This window comes from Podarcis liolepis, assembly GCF_965112155.1.
Source record: "Podarcis liolepis genome assembly, chromosome: 4".
Taxonomy (NCBI): Eukaryota; Metazoa; Chordata; class Lepidosauria; order Squamata; family Lacertidae; genus Podarcis; species Podarcis liolepis.
The window spans coordinates 48,167,917-48,190,700 of NC_139558.1; the positions used below are offsets into that span (position 1 = coordinate 48,167,917).

Here is a 22,784-nt window from a genome sequence, read left to right on the forward strand (position 1 = left end):
CCCCTTTAGTACCCCATGTTTTGTAAGCCTGGGAGCAAAGTCCCTGCTATTATTGATCACTTTGTGTGTGTGTGTGTGTGTGGTCTGGATTAAAATACAAATGAACAAATCTCTTCTTCTTTTTCAGTTAAGGAAACGGAAAAGAACAGCCCCCTGTGCCATATTGTCACCGGCACCTTCCCTCTCTCTCTCTCCTTCGCAGGCGCGTCCTACGTTCGCCTCCCTCCCCTTCATTCTAATCTCCCCTCAGTAAGAGACGCATTTCTTCTTTCTGCGCCACGGCTTGCGTATCTTTTGCATGTAAACAGGCACGACTCCAGCGCCACCGCCACCCCGGGGTCCCCCTTGCACTTGGCCCTCAGCACCCTTCCTTCCCGAATCCCAACACGTCGATAAAAGAAAAGGGTGGCTGTGGGTGGGGGGTGAAGGGGAACACGCGGGCCTTCTCCGCGCTCCGCCCGCTGCGTTCCTCGGCTCGGCAGGTGGCGAGGCGCGTCGTGCGAACCTCCCCCGCCGCCTTCTCCGCCGCTGTGACCGCACAATGCCAAGCTGTGGCGTTTCGGGGCGGCTGCGGGAAGCGGCGGGGCGCAGGGCGGCAGCGGTCCAGAAGCGCGCGCGAGCAGCTCGGCCTGTCAGCCCTCGTCGCAGCAAGCCGTATCAGGAGCAGAGCAGAGGCAGGCGGCGGGAAGCAGCGCCGCTCGGTGGAGGCGCGAAGCCAGCCCGGAGCCCCTCCTCCCTCCGCCGCCGCCGCGGCTGCTCCTCCTCCTCCTCCTCCTCCCTCCCCTGCCCAGAGCCAGCAGCCGGGATCTCAGTATTATGGCATCGAGGAGAATGGAGACCAAACCCGTCATAACGTGTCTGAAAACCCTCCTCATCATCTACTCCTTCGTTTTCTGGGTGAGTGTCCCCCGCCATGGAAACAAAGCCCCACACTGGAAGCAGCCCCGGGAGGCTGGGCGAGGGGTTGGGGGGCGCCGGGGGCGGCAATTAATCCCCTCGCCTTGCGCCCCGGGAGGGTGTGTGTGTGTGTCCTCTTTGGTAAACGGGGGAAGATAACGGTGCGTTGCAAGGGGAGCTGCAGCGGCTCATGTTGCTGCGCAAACGGCGCCTTGCCTGGGGAGATTTTGCAGCGCGAGTCGCGCTGCCCTCCGTGCTCGGCTCCTGGTTTATCATTGACTGGCTTTCTAATGGAGGAAGGGATTTGAGGATTGTGCCTGATTTGCACCACCAGCACCTCTTTCAAACATAAAAGAGCTCCTTCGGAAGCAGCGTCAGGAAGAAAGTTGCCGGCCTCGGCGAGCTTCACGCATTGCATTTTATTTCTCTTTCTGTGATACGATATACCCCCCGCTTTTCCCCGATGGTCTCGCAATAGCACCTCCGCCTTGAAAGGTTGTAATAAAGCCATTCGTAATCAATCTGCTGTCCTGACAGAGGGCTGGCCGACACGGTCATGTCGTTGCAGTAGAGAATCGTTATATGAATGTACCTCTGCCTGGATTTTTTGGGAGCGTTTTGCGTCTTAACCACCTCACAGTGATATTTCTCTCATTCTCTCATATATCTATATCTATATGCGCATGCATATGCGCAGGATAGAAGGGCATTTATTGCAGGAAGCTAGATACATTTTAGGGCGTCTGGACCACTCAAAATGACTTTTAAATTGCAACCTGCCTCCTAGATGGATGAATCTGGTAGTAAGAATAAAGAGAACTGTGGTGTTTATGAATGGGCAATTGGTGCATCATGCATGAACACACACAGAGAAGTCAGTAGCTTAAAACACAACCCTGTTATAGATTATATGATATATGACTTCTCTACCAGCCAGTATTTGTGGGAAGTATGATTGACAGCTCACTGATGAAGCTATTGTAAGAGTAAAAAACAACATATATCTATCTATATCTATATCCTGCATTAAAATAAATTGCAGCCTTTCCAAAAAAAAAAGGAAAAAAAAAGGTTGTTGTCTCCATGGCTTTGCCTTTGTATATACTGCAGGCAGCTCTCCTAACTATTCAGCACTGCCCACTCCCATATTATATTTGGATAAATGCCACCTGCATTTAGTGAGATCAACTTTTATTGCTCTGCTCCTCGTTCACAGTAGTGGTTGTCAATGTAGCTGTCGGCACATACAGCATATGCAAAATAGAGAATCAGCATCATATGTTTCAGAAAGTGAGTTTTGCATGCTAGAACATTTTGCTTGAAAGTGTGATATTTCCCCCTGATTTGTCCTTTCGTCTCCTTCCACTGGAACAACACAGCTACACCACAGTAATAAAGCATTGAAATACACATTTTATTGTTCTTAAATCACAGTAATTAAAATAGATGTTGTGGTTCACAGTACTGAAATGCTAGCACATGCTCGACAAAGGAAGCTTAAGGATGCAGTCAGCTGTGCTTGTCAGCACACATGTGGAAGCAAACTCCACTGAAGTCAGTGGGGATTACTTGCATGTAAATGTGTTTGGAATCAAGGGGCTAGAAGAATGTAACATGTAAGGCTTGCTTCGGTTTTGCTGATGGGAGTATAAGGTTGTACAGCTATTAGGTGTTATCCACTATTGGTTTCAAGAGACTTTCCTACTGATTATCCATACCGTGTACTGTGTTAGCTGGGCATAGTTTTGTATGGGAGGTGTCCTCTACAGTAACATTCCAATCGTGGAGTGCCCTCCCTCAAAAAATTAAACGTGCTGATTCTGAAAGGTTTTAGCTACCAGTTAAAAACATGTTTGTTCACTTAGGTGTTCGGTTAAATTGGTTGTGGAGTGGAATAGCCTATCCTCGTCAGACTTGTTCATTTATTATACCGGTACTTGATTATGGACTTAACGTTATATAAGGTTTTTATGTATTTGTTTAATTTTATTGTGATTTGCTTTTATACTTTGTACCTCATTATGGGATTGTTTTGAATGAAGTGCAGTCTGGAAATACTTTAAATAAATAGATAAACAGTGTATGATGTATATTTTACTATTTTGAGGGCTGGTGAATTTTTCCCTTCAAGCTGACGTCAGGCATTGCTTGCAACAGCTTTGAGGGAGTGTGGGGGTGGGGTGGGGGAGAGAATATCTTCCACTGCTCATTGCTAGTGTAATAATATTACTACTTTATTAGTATGATCAGTATGATCTGTGACCCAGATACAATAAAGAGTCATTGGGTAACATAAGCCCCGAATTTTCAAACAGCGTCTGGGGAATGACATTTTCTTAGTAACCTGGTATGTTGTTCAGAAGATGACAGACATGAACAGCATATCATGTTGTGACAATGATTTGCTGATTAAAAACTCTTCAGTGGTATATAGTGACAATACAATATAATGGCCCGCTGGCCTTAATCTGCATGTCTACCATGCAATATATTAAAACAAGCTAGTCACTTCATACTGAGGAAAGCTGATTGCGCATTATCATTTTAATAGCTCTGTCACGTGGAATGCAGTGATGAGATGTAAAACATCCTTCTGCCTAAGCTCTGTTAAGCAAATCATTTTTCCAGTACCAGCATTATCATTTAACCTGGAGGACAGCTCCCAGTGAACACAGTGCTTTTATAACTTACATCTGTTTGTTTCGTTTTTAAAGCACTTTATTTTGTAGGGCTGCTTTCTTATGTAGACTTATTTGGAGTAAGACCGACTTCTGAGTAAAAATGCATAGGATTGGGCGGCAGGTCCTTCTCCAGTGAATGCACACATCCAGCTCTTTTCACAGCTCTCTCCTTACCACTTCATTGCTGGTACTGTTCAAGCAAGGTTTGTGCTGTCTCCCAAAAGAAAAACAATACAGCTTTAAGAGGAAGGAAAACACTGTTATTCCCTTATGCCTACAAGTGATTCCTCTTGTGCAAGGCTGAGGTATAAGAATCCAGAGACTTTGCAGTGTTGCATTTGGAAACACGGATTATTATTTTTTTAAATGCTCACTGTTATTCCTTCAATATTGTTAGGAAATCACTTGGTGTTATCTGCGCAAATGTTGGCTTCCTGCAGATGATTAGAGAATCTTGTTCTCTGGCTAAAGAGAGGATTTGTGCCTTGAAGTCTGTCTAACTAGTTCTTTTCATGAGCAATAATCCCAGGATAATAAAAAATGTTTACACACTGTGGGACACTATAGGACACACTATAGGACCAAAACAAACAGGCATTTTTAAAAGGCTGGTAAGGAGGCATTAGTAGTGGTGCTTTCTGGGCCTGTCATGGTGAACTAAGGAATGAAAAGGCTTTAAAAGAAAAAACCAAACATTCGTTCTTTCCTATAATTATGAATTAGACATGAAGCTTACATCTTCATTGCAGCCCCAAATAGGTTTCAAACCTGTGTGAAGCAGTAAGAATGGGATTCTTAGAGAACCTTTAGAATTCTAATTTTGTGAGAGTATGATGAATCCCTTGCGCATTTGCACAGTGCATTTGTTGCACACCATGAACAACAGCATTCTTCTAACTTTTTTCTGCTTTAGTTAGGCTCTTGTTGACACATAACGCTGATGCTGTCACTGGTGTAGGAGGTTTCCTGCAATGGGATTCCCACGTGACCTTGGCATATGCATGAATACTAGAACCTTGTGGCAAATCACTTGGGTTTCCCCAGTCAACTGATGCCCAGTTGAGAAGTCATGCATGTGTCTATGGGACTCTGGCATTCTTGCACTTACTGCAATGCTGTGAGATTTAGCCATAGGGAAGTGGCTTGCACTCACTAATGGTGTGTGGGAACAGGGCCTTAGTTCCAATCAGTGATGAGTCAGGGCCAAACTGCATGCTACTGCAGGAGATCCATGATTGATTGATCTGCTTTTTTGATAGAACTAAATGAAGGCATGTGTCTGCGGGGACTTTGACTGGGGTAGCTGCTGGCTGCAGGGTTATTTAACGTTCCCCCACCAATGCAATTTTCCCAATCTAAATTACCCTCCCGCAACTTCTATTTGCCCTGTGCATGAAAAATACAAATAGCTTTTTCTTGCTTGGATCTTCCCTCTACAAAGGAAATAGTAACTTAAGGAGCAGGGGGATGGTGTGGGGAGAAAGTTGTTTGCCACTTCACTGCCCCCAAGAAATTTGGGTGCTTTCATTTGGGGGAAAATTGGAAGATCACTCACAGATCTCCTGGTCTAATGTGTTGCATTTACACAGAAATCACCCTTTGACTGCTTAAGTGCCATTGTTGTTTACTAGAATTCAGCTCATTCATAATATGGTGGTTACTCCAGATTTATTAGTGCCTATCCCTCAGGGCTATGTGGAAATGCCACATTCTTTTCAGTCTAAAGCGTGAGCTTTACCTTTTCTATGGATGGGAATGTGAATAAGGAGAATGAGGTGGGAGGAAATGTAGGCAGCATATTTGGGTGGGTTAAATTCTCTCCATTCTGATTTTGGTAGGGGATGGAGTATATGGACTCTTTGCTTCTTTCATTATACTTGTGTTTTGCTATTGCAATTTACCGTAAGTCATGTGCCCATTTTGTAGTTGCAAATTGCTCTTATTTACAAACATGGTGCCATACTATTATGAATCTCAGAGGAACACTGGCAAATACCTTTCTGTAGGACTTAAATATAAAAGTCTTGCAAAACAATGCATAGAAAAAAGATAAAGATGATAATTTTATTCCCCTAGAAGGCACTTGTAATGGAATTGCTGATCCAGCCTCATTCACAGAAGCACAAACTGTATATTAGAATGCCAAATTTACTCTGTTCTTATAATAGTGTGTGCCTTTGAATTATTGGTAGCATTAATCATTCCTGCAATGAATGTCTAATTGGGTTAGTGGAATCAACACTCCCCCTACCCCATATTTTCCTTGGACTGCTTCTGTTTTATTGCTCACTGATTCAACTTTGCATTTATACATCTCAGCAAATTGCTTTGAGAAGATCGGCTAAGAGGGCTGCTTCCCATCCCTTCTTAATGTAGGTTCTTTTTGGGCCTTCTAACACTGCAAAGTGAGTTGAACAGTTTCTGCCTTTTCCAAGAGTAGTCACGATGCAGAAAGTAATGAGTTGGTTTTCTGGGTCCTGCACAAATTACTGTTAAATTGAAATCAGTAGACTAGTGTTTTAAAACCTTTATCTATTTTAAGGACATGAGCTGGTTATTTCCTACACTAAGAAAGAAAAAGTATGGAAGTGCAATGTGAATGTTTAAATCACAATGTTAAAATACAATCTTAAGTACTTTAAAATACTGACTACTGAACAGCAATTGTGTGTGTGTGTGTGTGTGTGTGTGAAGATTCTGGTGTTAGAAAGTCTTGAAAAACACGAGTAAACAGTAAAAAGAAAGGTGCAACAACTGCAGTAGTCTATATTATATAGGCAGTAATCTGCTTCTCAATGCCCCTCATACCATACTTTTTAACCAGTGTTTGTACAAATCACACTTGCATTTGCTGCACTAGCAGAATTAGCTGTTTTGTTTTGAGCAATGGCCTTAGCAATATGTGCAAAGGCCAGGCTTCTGTGGTACTCTGGACAGTTCCATGCATGGCCCAGGCTGGAGACTTTGTAAGAGTCCAGATGTTGCTTCTGCAGCAATCAGCTTGAGAATTGGCCTCAAATAGGAGCTGCAGCTTTATCTGTAACAGGGAGCTGGTGATTCCACCAGGACTTCTGAGCTGGTGTTCTCCAAGTCCGATGGGAGCAACATGACATTCTTGGGTCAAAGAGGTAATAGCTCAATGGTCTCCTTTTGTACAAGTGCTTTTGGTTGATTATGCACATGTAGAGCTGGCTCTGAGAGCAGTTCCCTCTCCACTCCAAATCCCAATGCTTTAACCCCTGAAGATCATTAATATGGTGTTTATTATCAGATATCTTCTTAGGCTACAGTCCTAAATACAATCTCCTTGAACAGAGTGGGACTTATTTCTGAGTAAACGCCATATGGAATTATGCTATTAGTATAGCTGCAGAATGCCTGCATGAGCTTTCTGTGTTTCAGAGTAACTACTTCCATCTATTGTGTCATAAATCATACATTAAAACAAGCATTTGTGTCGGCTGTTCCCTCTCTCCTGACCAGCTTTATTGTTTTATTAGACAGGAGTGGGACATCTTGCCAGAAACTATGTGAAGAGCTGGATTGGATGTATCGGTGCTATTGACTTAAAGTGGTTTTGCTGGATGCCTGTGTTTCTGTTCTGAGTATCTATCTATTTTTTAAAAAAAGAGGTTTACCTGTGATTCTGGTATGACTAAAGTAGATTCTAATAAAGAATAACAAAAGCAAGCACAATCAGAATAGTGAATTCTAGAAATGAAACTTTCAGACAATTTACATGGTCAACATGCCTCAAAACATAGATTTCATGTTAAGTTGCAAAAATATTTTTGTTGTTATTGTTACTGAAATGTCTAAGATGAATGATTTTAAAAAGTAAAAAGCATTTACAAAGTTCCTCTGTAATTTAGTATTCAGTAGTGGGGGTTGTATGCCTAGCAGACAAGGAAATAAGGTTTGGGAGAGCAGATTTTCTTATTAAAGTATTGATCATTTTTTCATCACAAGATCAATGTGCTCCCAACTTTAAGCATTGATCTTTGCATTTTGAAAGTACAATTGCTTTGCTCTATAACATATGTTCAGAAAATACTGGTGAACAAATTGACAATATGAAAGATAACCCTGGAAAGGCTTAGCATGAGAAATGAATCCGTGTCTGTAGAACAAGCCTTCTCTGGCTGAATCAGATAGGGAGATGCTGCCCTTTACTTTTGACACCATGGCAGGAGGTATGTCACTTGTGTACAGAAGCTAACACCCAATTTGAACCAAGAAATTGTTTAGTAGCAATAATAGCTGCTTTAATTAGGGTTCCCCCCCCACTTGATTCTTGGTGATGGAGTAATTTTAAAAGCCTTTCTAAATATATGCTTGCTTTTACATGGTTTGTGTTTTGTGCCCCACCATCATTCATTGTGCTTGTGCTACCCTTTGTGTGTATGCACAAGAATGGTAAGAGACTATGAGGAATTAGCCAAACAGCAGTAGCACATGGTGTGATGGGGCTGTGCTGCTTACCAGATTCCCCTCCAGCTGAATTGTTGCTGCATATTGGGAGAGAGAGGGAAGGGGTGAGGTGGTATGAGGTTGGTAAGGTGCAAAGGCACCAGCAGGAGTACCAGATTGGCTCTGCTGGTGCCATGCCTCCTCCACACCTCCTGGAACTCAGCCAGAGGTCAGGTGAGCATTGCAGCCCCATCATGTTGTCTACAACTGCTAAAGACAGCCCTGCTATATATTTGCTAGTAAATTTACTTGTGATTAGGCACTCCTACTCCTTGAAAAATGTGGGTATCTGGAAAGTTCGACATTGACTTCATTAGTGGCTCAACATAATTTAAAACCGCCTTCATTCGGATTGTTAAATGGCACAAGTGCTTTCTTATCTAACTGCACTCAAGATGATGCAGCTTTAGGCTTGAGATGGGTGTGACCAGGCTCACTACTTATGTCCACGTCCCAGCAGAGTACCCTAAACACAGTAGCACTGCAGTACAAACAGCAACACTCTACAACCACATTCCAATTATTCCTCCACTCATACCAAATGAAAGTTTAAGAGGTATACAAAAACAACTGCTCCCACCCTCCAGTCATCAGCTCATTCGCATGTGGCATATTGAAGGCAATGGTTTTGGTGCCATTTTGGGGATTGTGTTTAAAACTCCAAAATGGTTTTGGGAAGAAATGAGGAGATGTACAATGGCATCAGTGGGGTGGTAGTGGTAAGCATCTTACAGGATTTTTTGTTGTTGTTTTTTTAATAAAAACTTCGTGCCATCCTGTCTTTTCCTCATTTCTACGTTCACCCAAAAAATAACCTTTGTACTGAGAAGAAAATGGTAAACTTCAACCCACAAAGTAAAACATTTTTTTGCAAAATTATATTGTGCTCCGCAGTTCCTGCTTTGGGATAGTCTAGATCAATAGTCTTCAACTTTTCCAGACCCAGGACTCACCTTTAATCAAAACATGCTTTTAGAGACCCATTTCTTAAGTTTACACCATATATTTGTATGGTGGTTGTGCTACAGTTGTGATCTATCTTAGATCAAGCCATGGCCTGTTAGTGGATCCCAAACTATCAGTTTTGATCTTGTGTCATTGATCTAACTTGGGTTATCCTTTCCAGATGTGGTTATTATTGACCAAATTCTTGTTTGTTTCCGGCTGATCTACTTTTTACATCCTGCTGGAGCACTGAAGCTTTAGGTCATGTCTTTGCACAAGAGCTATGATCCTTCAAAAAGAATAGGGCTGTCCAAAATGTAACCAAAATGTGTGCATTTGCTTAATTTTCATGTTCTTTACATTGCAAATAACATGAATTTTCACTTTTCTTATTTGCATAATTTAGCTGCTTAATGAAGTAGAGCTTTAACTTTGATTACTTTATTGAATTTATTCTAAATGAACTAGGCAAAGTAACTGTTCAACTTCATTAAACAAGGAAACTAAGCAAATCACACAAAATCAAACTAGTTTGGTTGTTCCCCTACTGTACCTTTAATCAGTAATTTAATCAGTCACACATACTTGACTTTTTCATATTTTCTGTACATAACAAATATTTATCAAGGCTTAAGCAAAAAAATTTTAAAAATTTGAGCGGTAGTAATGGATTTCCTACATTAGCAGGAGATTGGGCTACATGACCTTTGAGTCATTACCTTCCAAGTCTGTGATTCTGTGAGCCTCTAATTGGTCTGTTTACCTGATGAATCTTCAGCTTTGCTAATATTAAATACTCTATTCCTGAGAAGAATTATGAAAGTTATGTGAGACCTGAATCGAACTAGAGATGGACAAATGCCTTATTCTCTACCTGTGAGTATTTTCACTTGCTGCTGCACATTAGTCACCAGAGAAACACAAGTCTTTCTGCCCCCTCACCTGCTGTTTCTCTGCACAAAATCTGTCTGTAATGCATTCATTGTGGCCTGCTGTTCACCTCCTTTGTTTTGAGTATAGTGGACTTGTGCCCAGTTCAGCTATTATCTCAGTAGTGTGGCAGCTGTCAAAACTCAAAAGTTTCATATGACTATGAGAAAATTTGGATCACTTTCCCAGCTAGACCCGCCTAGACCCAATTATCAAGGAGAAGTGCTGATTGCCACTGGGCAGGTGCTGTGCTTTCCCTACAATCCTCTTTCCTGGGCTGGTGGTGTCTGTTCTGAATACCGTCTTGCTTGCTGTTCCACTCTGAGGCTTATAGGCCTGATCCTGCCCCAAATTTTGTCTAGGTCTCCTGATTTAGCTGCGCTACTTATGCCTGGGAAAGGTTCCTGATGCCTGCCTCACATTGCAGTCTGAGCTGGCTGTGAATTCTGGCCAGACTTGGTTGAGCATACAAAATCAGTTCCTTTGCAAACTTCACTACAGGCCAAAGTAATACCAACTTTATAAAAGTTTAGATGTTTGGTTTGCTTTGAGTTCTTATTTTAGATCGAGTTTAAATTATTGAGTACTGCAGTGTTGTTTATAGAGGTGCCTTAATGACTGGGAATGGATGTGGCAAGTGTGATGGTAGCTGATTTTGAAGAGTGGTAACGAAAGATAATTGCCAGAGTGACCCAATTTTTCTTGCTAGTGAAGAATTCTTTTGTTCCAACGGCCATCAAGTCATTTTAAAGACGTAAGAACCCAACTGGATCAGGCCAAAGGCTCATCTGCTTCAGCATCTTGTTCTCACAGTGGGCTGTCAGATGCTTAAGGGAAACCCACAAGCAAGACCTAACTTCACTCTCCACACTTGTGATTTCCAGCAATTGGTGTTCAGCAGAGACAGAATACAGCTGTTGTTATACCAAAGGCAGTGTATTGTTATTCTTTGCTATGGCCAATATATTCTTTTTTAAAAATAAGATTTTATTAGGATGTTTCATAATACAAAAAATATATATACTAATCTAAATAAAAATTATTTCCTTTTCTTTTTTTATTTTTGTTTAACTATGGCCAATATATTCATGCTTACATTTTAGTGCTTTATTGTATTCCTGTCAAGAAACAACAAATCCTGAGGGTAGGAACATATTTTATCTAAGCAGTAGTTTTGGTCTTGATGATATCAAGGTCAATACGTATGCTTTTTTGAAAAGTCAGAAATGGCTAGCATTAGAGCTCTGGGTTATTATTAAGAAATGCTTGGATACATTGTTAACATTCTGACTCCCAGCATAATATTATCCAGTAAGATGATACTGATTGTATGCGCGGTTTATATTGGGCTGAATAATATTAAAATTATAGTCCCTTCAGTGAAAATGGCTGAATGTGCATTTTCTTACCCCACTTGCTTTATCCTGTAATCATAATAATGTTTGTGACACTTATTGCATGGAACAGATCAGCCAATTCCTTCTTCCAATACCACAAAATAACCTTAAGAAGCTACAACAAATGGAAAGACTGAATGGGGAAATGTGAATCTACCATAAAAAATAAATAATGAACCACATTTTTCCAAACAGACTAAGCAGTAGTTGAAGAGTTAGGAACGGGAAGGCTTAACAATTGCCCAGGGCAAACTTGAGGCAACAATCTGCTTCTCCCCCAGCTGACACTATTCACTATTAAGCCAAATGGGCGGGGTATAAATAATAAAATTATTGTTATTATTTAAAATTATTATACGGCACATTTTTAAAAACACAAGTTAAATGCAAAGGCAAATTTAGCATTTTTTCTTAGACTGTGTAGCCTCCTACTCTGTGGTCTCTTCTGGGCAAAGGCCATGGAGCATTCATGGAAATACATGGGCCTTTGAAAGCAGGACTGGGGCAAAATGGGTATGATCCAGCCAAGGTTAAGCTCTTTTAAGTTCCATTTATATTAGTGGGAAAGAGTTAACAGCTAATGCGAGATTGTTTGAAGCAGTGGCAACCCATCTCCTTTAAATGAAGGGTGGGCTGCTTCAAACAGCACTCCCCTCACCCCGTAAAAAAACTATTTTCCAAAATAATAAAACTTATAACAACAATAACTGTGTACAAGTCTAGTTATATATAATACAGTCCCCACAAAAATGTTTGTAGTGTCCTTTCAAGCATACAGTGGTACCTTGGGTTAAGTACTTAATTCGTTCTGGAGGTCCGTTCTTAACCTGAAACTGTTCTTAACCTGAAGCACCACTTTAGCTTATGGGGCCCCCTGCTGCTGCCGTGCCGCCGGAGCACAATTTCTGTTCTCATCCTGAAGCAAAGTTCTTAACCCGAGGTACTATTTCTGGGTTAGTGGAGACATTAATGTTAGTGGAGACATTAAAGTATATAGCCTCTCTCCACAGAGAAATTTGAGGAGATGGGGGACCTCATTATTTGTGGGGGAGGGGACCTCATTATTTGTCTCTTGTCCTTGTAATACATTTCTCCAATTAGTACAATCTCTGGGTTGGGACAAAAGGCTGCACATAATGTGTTTGAGAAAAACACATTTTTTGTGTTTTTGGCCCTGAAAGGCAAACTAAAAAAACCCCTCAATAAGTAAATAAAATAGCAACTTCAAAATCTTGAAATTTCAAAGGATCAAAGGGTTAAACAGAGGTGTAGGTGAAGCCTCAGTCACACAATTCACCCAGAGGCCCTAGGCAATACTTTATTATTATTACTATTAATTGAATTTCTATACTATACCCACAGGTCTCAGGGCAGTTCCCTGTAACCCTGTTCCAATATTATTCCCCACACTGTTATAATCCTGTGAGGGAAGAATGCAGGCCCAATCTTTCTGGCACTGGCCCTACCATCTGCACCAGGCTTCCTCAGCCTCAGCCCTCCAGATGTTTTGAGACTACAATTCCCATCATCCCTGACCAATGGTCCTGCTAGCTAGGGATCATGGGAGTTGTAGGCCAAAAACATCTGGAGGACCGAGGTTGAGGAAGCCTGATCTACATATTGGGATGAAATGTCTGAAGAGGAAAGTCTGCTCAATGCATCTAGGCATCCTGCATTATTTAGAAGCTACTGCAATTAGGGAGACCGGAAGTGGTATGGAGCATGGAGCTCACGTCAGCAGCTGTGGCCCTGATCTTTCCCTCATGTGATTGTAATTGCGTAATGCAAAACACCTCAACAGGGCTTGTGTCTAGGCCTTTATATTGTTCCCAGTGGACTACTGGTATTGTATGCATCACTTTTGGCTGAAGCTCCATATGTTTATTTCAGGTCTGGGCAACTTGTGGCCCTCAGATGTTGTTGGACTTCCATCATCTCTGACTGTTGGCCATTCTTGATCGGGCTGATGTGGACTGGGAGTCCATTGATATGTAGAAGATGCAACATTGGCTGCTTCTATTCTATTTTATACCAGTCCTGAATGGGTGGACAAGTTTTCAGACTTCCCCCATTATGTATATTAGTGTTTCTCTTTGATATTTGTCTACTTAAAATTACGTACTAACTACATATGCTATGTATTTTATTGGCAACTGATTGTAGCCCGCTCTAGGATCATCCAGTACGAGTAAAGGCAGGATAATTTTTTTTAAAATAAACAAAACATTTCCCCCCTACCTATTATATTGGAAGAGCAGTATATGAGTGCCCAATAAAAGCTTCCGGATCACAATTCACAGCAATAGCAAGCCAACCTGAGCCGTTTTCTGTGCAACAGAATGCTGGTATCTCAGCAGAATGTTCCAAAATGGAGTTTGGGGAGGATACTGATCATTTTTGCTTATCGCAGGCTTCTTTCTTTTCTGCATTTTCATCTTCCCTTGTCCCTGCCCTTTTCCTTCATTGTCACAATCAATCTGTTATATTCAGCCATTAAACATTTGTCCACACCCCAATAATTGCTTATTCCTCTTTAATTAAGCTCATTGTTGCACTTCTGTTTACCATTGTTCCCCTCCCCCTCTTCTGGGCAGGGACTGTGTGGTTCTCATATAAGATGATGGAGAATCAAAGTCCAGTTGGTGTCTTTAGGTGCTGGCTTAATATGTAACAATTTATTGCACTTGGAAATTATTGTGTCAGTTAGATATAGAAAAACAGCGCTGATTGGGAGTGGTTACATTGCTTTCTGGATGACTCGTTCAAAAGCCAATTATAGCAACATCTTCACTTGTCAGTTAGGGGGAAAGCAGGTCACACTGCTGTTTATATAAACATTGAAAGCCCCAAACATACCAGGCTGTTTACTAGCATGTTATGTGGGCAGCTGCTTAATACTCTGCTTCTAAAGCAAGTCTTTCAGCAAGTGCTGAAGGGAGTGGATATTTTTATGTCCTACCCAAACCGGTGGACCTAAACCCTCCAGTTTTACAAGAGTGTTTCAGGCTTCATAATTTGGGGTTTTAGTCTTGACTTTGCCTCTATCCCCCATTCATACCTTTGTAGTTTTCCTCTGCCTTTGTGTTCTATCCATTTATTCCCAAACCATCTCAGATTCATCTCTTTCATCCTCTGTGTAGAGAAGGACTGTTGGACAGTTTCTCCTCAGCTTGAATTATCATCTTCCTGATGAAGGGCCCTGCACGAGGGGCAGGGTAGAGAGAATCTCCTCAGGTGGGAGGTTGGGAGAAGAGGGGGAAGCTCTCAGGTGAGAGCTGGGAGGGTTCACCGTTTTGTGGGTGGAATAAGGATTAAGATACAATTATTATAGAGGACCTTGTGTTTGTTTGATTATTTATTTGTTTATATTATTTCTTCTTTTCTTTTTCTCTTTATTTTTCCTCTTCTCTTGCTTACTCTTGTTTCTCTTTTATTTATCTTCTTTAGATTAGTTTGGCTTTTATTGTATTTTATGTTAAAAACTCAATAAATTTGATTTTTTAAAAAAAGAATTCTCATCTTCCCCTGTAAACCAAGATCAGCCTTCCCCAACCTGGTGCTCTCCAGATGTTTTGGGCTAGGCTGGCCTAGACATTATTTCCATTTTAAAAAAAATGTGTTAGCTGCGTCTGTGAAGAGCGAAGAGAATTCAATGGCTGAACTGCTGCTGTTGCCTTCCAATGTATTATTCAAAGTCCTTTTTAGACTCTGGCATATAAAAGGGCTTCATTAATATTTCAGAGGATGCTGTGATTCTCACCAAAAAGGAACTCCTTCCCTTTCATCACTTGATATTCCTGTATTTCTGTGTGAAGCAAAGATATTTGGACTCTGTTAACTCCTGAAAGAGTAAACTCATCACTTTCTAAATGAACTGATTGTTCAACTATATCCTGACCTTGAGATTGATGCCAGATAGAAGTCTTGTAAGCCTGGCTTCTAACTGTGGTGATTAGGCAGCCTTTTTAAAAGGTTTGGCTTTGTGATTCAGACTTCATGAAGGAACCAGTCTCAGTACAGCTGGACTTTCGTTTGGAAAGATTTTGTTTGACCAGTTCCTGAACTGATTACTCAAACCATTGTGTTATTCACTTGCTTATTCACAAATGCTAGCTGTGCATTCATCTCAGATTCAAATCAGAATCATTAATTTGGCTCTTTCACGGCCAAATTCATGTCAAATGTGATGCTCTTTAAGGAAACAACAGTCTCCTCAGAATGGTAATGAAATTGCCGCTTTCCAAAGAAGCTGAGACAATAATTTTCACTTCCAAGTAGAGATTGTCCCAACCACTTATCTTAAAAACAACAACAACCCCACTGCAATCATTAAGTGTATAGGTCACTTATATTGCAATGAATAGATATAGATATATACGGGTAGTTATACATATAGATTTCTTCCAAAGGAAACAGCACTCCGCTTGCCGGGCTGCCATTTGGCAGGCTGTGGGGAGTGAAGTGGTGATGGGATGGAAGGTGTGTGGGGAGAATTCCTATTCTTGTAAGAGCACACTCTGTGCACCTTCCTTGCCACCCCAAGGGTGTGTATGAGAGGAAGAGAAAGAATGTGTGAATGGCTCCCCTCATGCTCACTGCTTTGTCGTGATGCACGGGATACCCATCATCCTGGTACTAGACTGGCTGCTGTTACATCCCTGCCCCACACCAATTTCTACAATAAATATAGAGGTTCAGGATCCCAGCCTGCTATTCTGGAAGCCTCCTCCCATTGCAGGTTGTCTGGCAGTTCCTAAGGGTAACCCCCTGGCTTTTGCTAGCTTGGAAAATGAGAGATATGAGTTAATAGGTAAAAAACAAAACAAAACAAAACACCACTGTGACATAGTTCCTGGAGTCATTGACTGCTGCAGTGCTGTTTCCATTCGGCAAATTGGAACAGTGGTAAAGGAGACACCAAAGAGAAAGGGATCTAAAGGGAATTAAATAATAAGCCAATAGAGACTAAACAGAACTAGTGCAGTAAGAGTGGAAAACGCATGGACTCCTCCTCCAAACAGAACGGTACCAATACAGAGAAAAGTTGGATGCATTGCAACCTGCTATATTATATACAATTGGAAGTGCTGTTTATATAAATTTATAATACACACAGAACCAAGGTTTAATTTGAATTTTGAAATGAGTGGTTTTAGTTACATTGGTGGTTTGCATTCTTACCAAAAGAAGCAGCAGCAGGAGGAGGAGGAGAGGGAGGAGATGTGTGTGGCTTTTCATCTGAAATTTTAATTCTCGCCATGCTTTTTGGATGTTAAGCTCTCATGAGATGAAATTCCAGACAAATAATGGGATTTTCTTTTCACTGCTTCTGCGGTTTTCCAGTTTGTTTTAAATATTTAATAGTGGAATGTTTTGTCTGAAGCATTTTTATTTATTATGTCTTGGTCCTTATTGTTTCTCACAAATATTCTGTTTTTGCTTCATTTATTTATTTAAACATTAATATCTTACCTTTTGGCTAAACAATGGAGCACCCAAGCTGACTAAAACAAAGATGAAAGCTGAAACAATAACAACTTTAAAAGCAGAAAGCAGCTATCAATTAACTACTTGGCATCTAAAAACAGAAAGGAGGCTACTTGTATTTCTTGAGACAAGATGTCTCACGACTTGGGCTAGAAGTGGCTGAATAGGGCATTGCTATGGAGCTAGCCTTCAGGCAGCAGTGTTGCCATCGGAATGGCATGGGTGTAGGGTGGCTGTGAGATAGGTATTGTGCCCACACACTGCTGGATCTCCCCCTAATATGCCCTTTCCCTCACCCCAACCTGGTAAGTGGCAGTGACACTGCTGTTGGAAGGTTGTCACCATGCTACCAGTTGCTCCTGACGAGCTATTATAGAGAACTATAGTGCCAGCTATAGAGATGGGGCATGTAGCAGGGCTTCCTATGAAAACTCAAGTCTGCAGGCAAATTTGCATGTGATACCTTCACCTATCCAGATCCCTAACAGGTTAGGCTTTACAGACTAAAACCCAACAGTTTGAATGTGGAAGCAGGACTGGCTCTAACATAAGGCAAACTTAGGTGGTAGAGGCCAGAGTGTGCAGATCAATGAGAAGGTGCTGCAGCCTGCTTTGTGCACTGTAATCGGAGCTGCTGCCCACAGGCACAGTCAAATGCTGTGTCTTCCGACAGCTACGTCTGGTAGGCTTCTGTATGTGGAACTGGGTTGGGGCACCATTGTGTCCTACACCTGAGGCAGAAAAAAAACCACCTTAGATCAGCCCCAACACAGAAACAAATGAGAGCTTATGAAGTTGGTACAATTTGTGTGTTCCATGAACACAAAAACAGGCCCCAGTCAACAGGATAGTTGCTGCATTTGCACCATCCAAATTTTCCTGACAGTTTTCAATGGCAGCCTCACACAGAGCATGCTACAGCAATGTAACCTGCAAGTAACCAAGGCATACAAAGTGGAATACCTGGTGAGGCTGTGCAAAAGCACCTGTGGCTTGTTTGCCACTTATTTACCCAGGAGCAAAGCTGGATCCAGTTGCGGTTCCAAAACTATGAACCTCTATTCCTGGCTGGATAGTTTGCAACTAGGCCTGTCATTTCTCCTCCAAAGGCCCCAAAGCCAAATCAGAAACCAGAATGAACAGGATTCAGGAATCCAATGAGCTAAGATGGTACTTCATGCTTCAAAACCTTCCCTGAGAATCATATGTTGGAAAGCGACCAATAGTTATTCAAGTAGGTGGCATCAAAAGGAAGCCTCCTTTCCCAGCAAAGGACAGACTACTGTTTCTATCAACCTAATTGGTGTTGCTGCTCCTTGCAAGGAGGCACTGATTATCTAAGAACTTTGACAACTGAAGCCCCTTTCATGCATTCCACTGGTCGCAAGGAGAAAGTGTGCTTAGAACTATAGAAACAACTAATGTGAGAGGAAAGGGAACTGTTTACTGTTTACAGAACTGGAAGAGCTCACTTGTAAGTGTATCTACAAAATAATGGTTTTGACTAAAGATCTTTTGGAATGCCAAATCTGGATGGGAATATTAAAGTTTACACAGAGCTGCTTTACACTATGTTGCATTGTGAGTGCACTAATGCTTGCTGCAGTTAGACATGTAAAGGGTGAAGAGATGTCAGGCATTCCATGGACGTGTGCCAAGGAACCATGCCCTTTTGAAGTCCTCCTGTGTATGTCCCCATAGCATTTGGGAGTATGCATCTCTGGTCAAATTTTTAGGTGACAAACTCCAGTGTAATCAATGGCGTTGTATTTATCTGTAGCTGCACTAAATTTTCTGTGGCTCCAGTTTCCCCGTGCTTTCCTCAAGAGGGAAAAATAATACCCTTTTATATCGTGCCACTGGTTTTTCTCCTAATAGGAAGTGCAGTTGTTGCTTCCATAATGCAGTTAAGGGAGCATTTTTACACCCAAGGGAGAGGCAAGCAGCCAACTGATTGTTGTGCCTGAGCAAAAGATTGGCCTTGGAAGTACTGTAAGAGAAAACCTCTGTGGAGTAGCACTTCAAGGCCTGTACAGTTCTGTGCAAAACTGGGAGATGTTGCTGTATAGCACTTGAAGGACAAAAATCAAACACTGCCAATTGTTTGGGAAATCTTAAAGCCTTCTTGACAGCTTGTAAAGTTTGGAGCTTAATTAGATGTTCTTTCAGCTGGTTCTTAATGCCAGCCTGTCCATTAACTTGTAACAGTTGCCAGTCTTCAGTCAACCACTTATTTTACAGCTGTCAGACATGCAAGTCCCATACTTTTGGTGTAAAATTTATTCAGTACCATCTCTCGGAGGCAAGATTCTGTTGCAATTTACCAACCACATGAATGTGGACGGTCAGTGCAATATAATTCTTTATTATACATTCACAAATTTCAGAGAGTCACATATTTAACTAAGAACTTGCATTGAAGTGTACATTATCTAAAGGAAGAATTGCAGAAACAAAGCTTGTTTACTTTCACAGTATTAGATAGTAGATATTATAAAGGCATGCTGGGATGGGGGTGGGCAAGGCTACAGGTAAACAGCATCTTATTTATTGGGTTGCAGCTTGTTCATTGGGTTGTGGCTTTTTTCTAAGTGGATTGTGTAAATATACATTTATTGCTTAATGGAGCATATTTACATATAGATTTCAAAAGAATTAGGAATACTACTTATCCCACAAGGGGCTCAGAAACTAAGCCAGGGGCTTATTAAAGCACATCACAAAATTGAGGTGAGCTAGCTCCCACATTTTTATTCAGTTTGGATTTTGTTCTGATCAGTGGGAGAAGAACTGGCTTTTCCCAGCCATCTTTGCTACCTTTCCTGTTCCCCTTAAGCTACCTGTACCCCTCTTCCCTTAACTTGTTGGTGGAGTAGCAGCAAAGGCATGCGGGAAGATAACGAAGGGAAGTTTTTTCTTCCTTCACTCCTCTCTTCTTCACACTGACTAACAGTGTGACAGTCTGGGCATAGGAAACCACAAGAGATGTAGTTCTTCCAGTTGCCCTTGGCATCTGGAGGGAAGTGGGTGGCTTCTTGGTGTTGGCTCCCCTGCGGTGGAATGCTCTTCCCAGAGAGGCTCACCGGGTGCCCAGATGAGCTTAGAGTAGTAAAAATAGCTAGAGACTTATTCCTCATGATTCCTCCTTCCCAGCATTTTTTAAATTGCCAAATACCTAGTTTATCAATGCTTAAACAAATATATAAATTGAATATTAATTCAATTGGTTTTATGAAAAATTAGTTTCTTGAATACATCATTCACTAGGCACTTTTTCTAACCTCTGCTCTCCTTCCCCGTCTCCTAATTCTGAGGAGCAATCTGTGGGTTTTTGATCTAAAAGAAACTGTGTATGACAAGGCTGAAAACAAAAACAGAGGGAGAGAATCTTTGTTTTCTTGTTTACAGCCAGTGAAGAAATGAGAGTAGGGCAGGCAGTGTTACTATTTGGTATGCTGAAATCTCCATGACAGATCTGAATTATTTTACAGTTCATGGTTTAGTTTTCAAGGCTCACAAGCATCTGCCAAAAGTTAGGATTAAGGGCAGCAAGAGGCTTATATTATGTACACCTGACATTGGCAAATGACAGGAGTGCTGGAGGAGGTCCAGGGGAGATGTGACCCAGTAAACTGTTCAGTTATGCTTTTCTATGAGCATGAGCACAAGAGCATGAACACATCTTACAGGATGAATAGTGTTTCCTTAACTACCTCCAAAGGAAACTTTTCTACCCAACATATAATCATTTTGACCACTTCAGCTCCCCTGACTTGCATCAGGAGAGAGCTGCCACACAGATCTCTTTCACAGAGGTAATTTCTAAAATTACAACCTTGGCCTGACTAAAATACAAAATTGACACTTCGTGCATGTGTTTTCTCCATTTCTCTAGGTTGCATGGTGTTAAACTGCATTTGAAATGGTGGCTAGAAACTGCGCAGCTTTAGAGCAAAATATAATTTACACAGGATGCTATTTTAACTGTGATCGTGGAATAATAGAACAAGGTAAAAGAAAGGAATATCTGTTCAGTCCTAGCCACCAGAAGTCAATTGCATTTTTTTGTTGGCGGAGCTGACACATTGAAGAAAGTGAAAGAAAGACAGATATTTGATCCAGTGATGTTTTCTGAGGTGCAAGAGCTCTGGTAGATACCCAGGTCTCCTCCCTTCCTGTGTTTCTACAGCTTTCCTACTTATTACAGTGGAGGAAGCAGATCCATACTGCATTCCTTTGTGCCTGTGCCCACTGTTGAAATTAACATGGCCTCCCATCTGTGCAGAAATGCATCTTGGTATACACAGATCTCTCAATTTGGGAGTATACTGGCAAATGGAGGTAACTTCATTCCCTTTTTTATTGCATGAAGAGAGCCATTGGGAGAGATGATATGGAGCGCTGAAACTAGAAAATGTTAAGCACCTCCTCCTGGCCCGCCAGTTCTCTCCTCCTGATTGCCTCTCTCAAAAGGGCCTTGGGCTACAGATATGCCTCTTGTATAAAATGTGCAGCCTTGCCCAAGATGGGATTGCTGCTGGGTGGCCCATTTCCTACTGTTATTATTTGGTAAACACACAGCAAGATAGGAATCAGCTGCTGAGATTCTCTCTGCTAAAATTCTAGTGTTGAATTTCCCCACAATATAGTCAGAACATGGCGGTCTTTCATTGGGCCGTCTACTCATTGAATTTCTAGGCTGTGTGTTCCTTTCTTTCTAACAATGAATGTGCTGTCTGTATGCTGCCAGCAGACTGGGCTATAATGAAAGGGAAAATGAACAGACAGAGACATAGAGCTGGATTGAAAACGGGAACCCACATTTGTATGCGAAACAGGTAGTAAAGTTTCTGTGGAAAAGCTGGTGTGATACCATGATTGTAAAGAAGACTCCCCTCCTCTTTGGTATGACTAGTCTGCTTTAGAGGGCAACAGATTGTCTTATTTGTGACATAATTGCTTACTATAGCATATTTATCGAGATTTGAGAAAAAGAACAGCAGTGATGCATAAGCTTAGAATGTTATTGGATATGAAACAGGAAATTGGAGCCTAGAAATACACACACACACACACACACACACACACACACACACACATGCACACGCACCCCTAATAAAAAACCGAGACTCCATTGCTTACTAAAACCTTCACCATAAACATGATGTTATTAAACAAATAGCTGCCTTATATATTTGAAGAAAAGTCGCTACTTTTTATTCTGTTGAATGTGAAGGCCTTAAAAGCTCTTGACACTGGATTGAAAAGGCAATTCTCAATTCAAGGTCTTATGTGGAACACTGTGGTGTGCAGCATTTTTGAACTTGTAACCTCATCCTATTATACCTTTGCCTCTGAAGAATATTTTCTCCTCTGAAGTATCCTACTTCCTCTTTTATCAATTTATCTGTCCAGCAGCAGCAGTACTGGAGAGACTTGTCAATGGCATTGCTATCATCAGTCCACCATTAGGACAGCTGTGTTGGGCTTTGAGAATTGGGAGGAGAGAGAGAGAGAGAGAGAGAGAGAGAGAGAGAGAGAGGGAGGAGCTCTTGGCAGATGTCCTGTAAGTGGTGATGGTGAGGCGATTGTAATCATGGTAGCAGTGTAGATGGTGTAGTGGGGCGTCATTGCTCACATGACCTTTGGTTGGTCATAGTGCTGCTGCTTACCTGAGATAGAGGGGAAGGGGTGAGATTGGTGCAGTTCTGCCAGTGCATTTCCACCATGCTGGCCTTGCTGCCACCTCCCCACTCCCCCTCTACCCCCCAGTAAGCAGCAACAAGGTGACCAACCAGAGGTCAATTAAGCAGCACCACCCCACCATGCTATCTGCTACTGCATGCCAGTTGCTTAGATGATAAGTATGCACAGCGACATACATGGATAGATCCCAATGCATGTAGTCTCCAATCATGTGATAAGTATACTGCAAAATATTGAGTGTACAAATCACACAATTGATTAGTGTTTATGT

General features: G+C 41.6%; 1 protein-coding gene across 1 annotated transcript in view; it reads left to right on the plus strand.

Annotated features, from left to right (window-relative positions):
* The first annotated feature begins 740 nt into the window (after positions 1–740).
* Positions 741–22,784, plus strand: part of TSPAN7 (tetraspanin 7) — a 70,425-nt gene continuing 48,381 nt past the window's right edge. The window contains exon 1 of the mRNA XM_083498398.1: positions 741–897. Within this exon, the coding sequence (XP_083354524.1) occupies positions 817–897 (81 nt within the window). The 5' untranslated portion in view covers positions 741–816. The remainder of the gene's footprint in view (positions 898–22,784) is intronic.